At 54.6% G+C, this 5217-nt stretch overlaps 1 protein-coding gene across 1 annotated transcript; it reads left to right on the top strand.

The window, feature by feature from the left end:
- Window positions 1-2157, top strand: LOC120715314. The gene is made up of 2 exons (XM_040002231.1): window positions 1-712; window positions 1372-2157. Exons 1-2 carry the CDS (start codon window positions 641-643, stop codon window positions 2155-2157), a joined length of 858 nt encoding a protein of 285 aa, XP_039858165.1. The 5' UTR covers window positions 1-640.
- Window positions 2158-5217: the final 3060 nt, after the last annotated feature.

The following is a 5217-nucleotide window of genomic DNA, read 5'->3' as shown; positions in this document are numbered from 1 at the left end:
GGTCCTGGGCCATGTGGGCCCAGTATTCTTAGTTTCTTGTATTTTTGTATTTCGTTCCTTATTTAGGCCATGTTTCCTAAGTTGTCCTGTTGTGTTGTTCCTTATTTGACTTCCCCTTGTGACTTTTATCCCCTGTGTGCCCCTCTATGTATCTGTGAGCCCTCATCTCCCCTCCTTGTTTCATTCCATGTTTCCCCAGCCCACTATGCCCGCGCTCTCTCTCCTCCTGTTTGCACCTGTGTACTTCCTGTTTTACTTTGACAGTCTCCCGTCAGTGTTGTTTACTCCTGCCATGTCTTGTTATGTTTATCTGTGTCAGCTGTGTTCCCATGTGTGGCCACTTCCCCTGATCATCCCTCTTGTGTATTTAGTCTCTGTGTTTCATGTAGTCTGTGTCGCGTCGTCTGTGTTACCACCCCGTGTTCCGTATCTCCAGCCATAGCTTTTCCTTAGTTTATGTCCAGTTTAGGTTTCTGTTTGAACTATTACTCTTATGCTGCCCTCACTCTGTTGTGTTCCTTTCATCAGCCAGAATAAAAGGCTCGCTTTTGTTTAACTCCACTCCTGCATCCTCGCTTCTGTTCGCTCCTGGGTCCACCACACACATTTCCGCACGGTCTGCGGACAGTACGACGCGACCATGCCGGACCCAGCGACACACGAGAGGAAGATCATCCAGACGGTGGAGTCACTATGTACTAAATGGCTGCAGTTGTCATGGTCCTGGGCCGTGTTGGCCCAGTATTCTTAGTTCTCTTGTATTTTTGTATTCAGTTCCCTGTTTAGGTTCTGTTTCCTGAGTTGCCCTGTTATGTTGTTCCCTGTGTGCCTTCCCTTTGTGACTCTCACCCCCTGTGTGCCCCTCTATGTATTCATGAGCCCTTGTCCCCTTTCGTGTTTTATTCCATGTTTTTCCCCTGCCTGTTATGTCTGTGTTCTCCCTGTGCTCTCTCCTCCTGTTTGCACCTCTGTGTACTTCCTGTTTTACTTTGACAGTCTCCCGTCAGTGTTGTTTACTCCTGCCATGTCTTGTTTATCTGTGTCAGCTGTGTTCCCATGTGTGGCCACTTCCCCTGATCATCCCTCTTGTGTATTTAGTCTCTGTGTTTCATGTAGTCTGTGTCGTGTCGTCTGTGTTACCACCCCCTGTGTTCCGTATCTCCAGCCATAGCGTTTTCTTAGTTTATGTCCAGTTTAGGTTTTCTGTTTGAACTATTACCCTTATACTGCCCTCGCTCTGGTTTGTTCTGTTATCAGCCATAATAAAAGGCTCGCTTTTGTTTAATCCACTCCTGCATCTTCGCTTGTGTTCGCGTCTGGGTCCAACACACACATTCCCGCACGGTCTATCTCCACGGACCGTGACAGCAGTGTTCCGGAGTGGAGGAACGGGAGGAGTTAGCCCGGCAAGTGGGAGTATGCGCGTCTGTATTTCCCTGGTTATGGGAGGCACTACACCCACTGATCGTTGACTTTCTCGTCACCACTCTCCAACTCCATCCGCAGCCGCAGCGGCCCGGTGTGCGTGTGCCTTCGCCAGAGCCATGCTGTTGCGATGTTACCCCGCTGCCTCATGAGCCAGCGGCAGTCAGAGTCGGAACGGTGAGGCTCAGCACCGACACACCGTTGGCTCCCGCTTCATCGGCTTCCGCATCTTCGCCACCGCCTGACTGCACGGAGATGCCCGAGGCTGTTGACTTCAGTGAGGAGGAGCGGCAGCAGGTGTTGCGGGCGTATCGGGAGGACGAGCTACGCTGGAAGCCCTGGCTTATCTCCGAGGAGGAGCTCCCGCCAGCCGCCCCGCCTCGGACCGGCCGCCCGCCCTCGCCGCCTCGGTCGGACTACTTTTCTCCCGCTTACTATCTGGCGCGGATGTGGTCGGAAGACGAGGAGCCGGTCGCCACAGAGATCCACGTTTCGCCCACCACCACTTCAAAAAGGAAGCGGCGTTCACGTCGCTGTCGCTCGTCGCTACGGCATGTCTCGCCCTCCACGGTGCGACGCGAGGATGCTGTGGAGGCAGTGGATTTCGACCTCGGGAGCGGCAGCGCGCGGCATGCGCTCGACTGGAGGAAGAGCTCCGGCGGAAGCCGTGGCTTGCTCCTGACTATGACAAGGTCTTCCGGGGAACTCGCCTGGCTCTCGGGGGTCCCCTGAGCTTCCAAGAACTCTCACCTACCGCTCCATCAGCGCCCAGTTCCCCAGCCTCTGCGACGCCCCCCGGCGCGCATGAGGCGCCCCTGCCTGGTTCATCGGACGCTGCGATCAGGAAGAAACGGCGTTCGCGTGCCCGTCGCGCTGCGCCACGACCGGAGGTGAGTGAATGCAACCTGTCATCACCAGCCTCCATTGAAGCCGTAGAAGATGAACTAGACTCAGAATTACAGAGCCACGGGTCAAAGTTAACAGAGACACATAGTGTGGCAATGGCTGACTCTGGTACTGTGAATGGTATGATCTGTTCGTCTGGCTTCCACGAACAGGGAGTAAGACCCACTCAGACTGTGAATTCCAACACTGGGGAGTTTCAGCCGGTGTTCTTGTCACCGCCACCCGAACAGGTGTTTGACTGTCCAGCCTCTAAGCTGACCGGGGAATCCCCTGTTTCGTGTGTTTCTGTTTGTGAAAATAAAGCCACTGTTTCGGAATTAGCCAGTGCTAACTTCAGACTGAGTAATGCTCTGCTAACCAAGCCACAGCCAAGTGAATTTGTTTCAGAGAGGATCTTGGACAGGCCTAGTGATCGTGTAGGGACCTCTGACACTACACTTGGATTGACAGAGAGTTCCACAGGCCGTGATGTTGCTTGTGTGGGGAGTGGGGTGGAAGTGTTTTCTTCTGTGTCATTTAATGTGCCTGGGGTTCCATCAAAGACTGAGTTGCCTGTGGCTAATGCCTCCCTTCCCGAGCCCGCTCCGCTCACCAACGAGCTACTTAAAGTAGGCCCCTGTGCTTCCTTAGCACATAAGGATTATTTAAAGGAGGGTCATGACGTAAAGTATAAGAGTACTGAGTGTGAGATGATGTGTAATCCTGTTTTGCATGCTGCTCCTATTCCCAATGAACTTAAAACTGAGAACGCTGATCATGAACTCACGTTGGTACTTAAAGATGACTACATGGAGTCAAATCAGGGTAACATGAACTGTGTAACATCACCCGTCTCAGCTAGGAATGCTAGCACAGCATTAGCCGTACCCATTTCACCATACACACTACATAACACCCTTGAGTTACAGTCCACCTCACGCATGGTTCCTAGTCAATATAACGCTTACCGCCATCATGCTGGTCAGTTCTCATCGCCCAGATTCATTCCTGAACATTTCATGTTTGCCCAGGAGCTTATCCGTGAAGGCTTAAGTCGTGTTTTTCTGGGGAATGTTGTAGTCCTTGTTTTCCCTGTGGCTGACCCGGCTTATCTGGGCCGTCAAGCTCTGTCATTGCTCGAGACTGAAGGGAGGAATATAGAAGCAGGACTTTCTGTTTTAGAGCCTGTAATGTCAGCCTACATGAGTCTTGACGTGAATGAGCTGGTCTTTGCCTCAGGACATCTGACACCTGTTTGCTTCTGGACTGTTAACTGTAAGATGTCAGGTGAACGCGTCCAGCCTCCTGTCTCGTCAGCTGGAGGGTCCGAGGGGCCCGTTCAGCCACCCATCTCCGCTGGAGGGTCCGAGGGGCCCGTTCAGCCACCCGTCTCCGCTGGAGGGTCCGAGGGGCCCGTTCAGCCACCAGCTGCTCCACCGGCAGCCTCGTCCACGTTTGCAGTGGCCGTGTCTTCATCCACGCTAGCTGCGGCCTCCGTGTCTCCGTCCACGTCGCCGCCTGGTCCAGCCTCCGCCTCTGCCACGCCTGGTCCAGCTCCAGCCTGTGCTTCGCCTGGTCCGGCCTCAGTCTCAGCTCCTGCTTCACCGTCGCCTGGACCAGCTTCGACTCCGGCTTCAGCCTCATCCTCGTCTGGCCCAGCCCCAGAGTCTTCGTCCTCGTCTGGCCCAGCCCCAGAGTCTTCGTCCTCGTCTGGCCCAGCCCCAGCGTCTTCGTCCTCGTCTGGCCCAGCCCCAGCGTCTTCGTCCTCATCTGGCCCAGCTTCAGCGTCTTCGTCCTCGTCTGGTCCTGCCTCGTCTGGTCCTGCCTTGTCTGGTCCTGTGCCCACCGGGCCATGGCCAGCACGCCTAACACTGGAGAGCCGCCGCTGCCTTCCGCGCGGCCGGCCTCCTGAACTGCTCCGTCTCCTTCGCTGCCGCCGCTGCTGCCTTCCGCGCGGCCGGCCTCCTGAACTGCGCCGTCATCTCCTTCGCTGCTGCTGCCTTCCGCGCGGCCAGCCTCCTGAACTGCGCCGTCGTCTCCTTCGTCGCCGCCGTTGCCTTGCGCACGGCCGGCCCCCTGAACTGTTTCCACGTCGTCGCCGTTGCCTTGTGCACGGCCGGCCCCCTGAACTGAGCTGTGCTTTCCTTTTTGTTTTCTGTTCTGGGCCCTCCGTCCTGGGCCCCCGCCGCCCGCCCTGGGTCGTTTTCTGTTTGGTTTTTGTTTTCCTGTGTTTGGGCTGTCTGGAGCCAGCCCTTAAGGGGGGGGTGATGTCATGGTCCTGGGCCATGTGGGCCCAGTATTCTTAGTTTCTTGTATTTTTGTATTTCGTTCCTTATTTAGGCCATGTTTCCTAAGTTGTCCTGTTGTGTTGTTCCTTATTTGACTTCCCCTTGTGACTTTTATCCCCTGTGTGCCCCTCTATGTATCTGTGAGCCCTCATCTCCCCTCCTTGTTTCATTCCATGTTTCCCCAGCCCACTATGCCCGCGCTCTCTCTCCTCCTGTTTGCACCTGTGTACTTCCTGTTTTACTTTGACAGTCTCCCGTCAGTGTTGTTTACTCCTGCCATGTCTTGTTATGTTTATCTGTGTCAGCTGTGTTCCCATGTGTGGCCACTTCCCCTGATCATCCCTCTTGTGTATTTAGTCTCTGTGTTTCATGTAGTCTGTGTCGCGTCGTCTGTGTTACCACCCCGTGTTCCGTATCTCCAGCCATAGCTTTTCCTTAGTTTATGTCCAGTTTAGGTTTCTGTTTGAACTATTACTCTTATGCTGCCCTCACTCTGTTGTGTTCCTTTCATCAGCCAGAATAAAAGGCTCGCTTTTGTTTAACTCCACTCCTGCATCCTCGCTTCTGTTCGCTCCTGGGTCCACCACACACATTTCCGCACGGTCTGCTTCCGCAGACC

This window comes from Simochromis diagramma, unplaced genomic scaffold (genome assembly GCF_900408965.1).
Source record: "Simochromis diagramma unplaced genomic scaffold, fSimDia1.1 OVJJ01000431.1, whole genome shotgun sequence".
Taxonomy (NCBI): domain Eukaryota; kingdom Metazoa; phylum Chordata; class Actinopteri; order Cichliformes; family Cichlidae; genus Simochromis; species Simochromis diagramma.
Note: the sequence above shows the minus strand (reverse complement) of the source record. Positions and strands in the feature narration are given on the sequence as shown.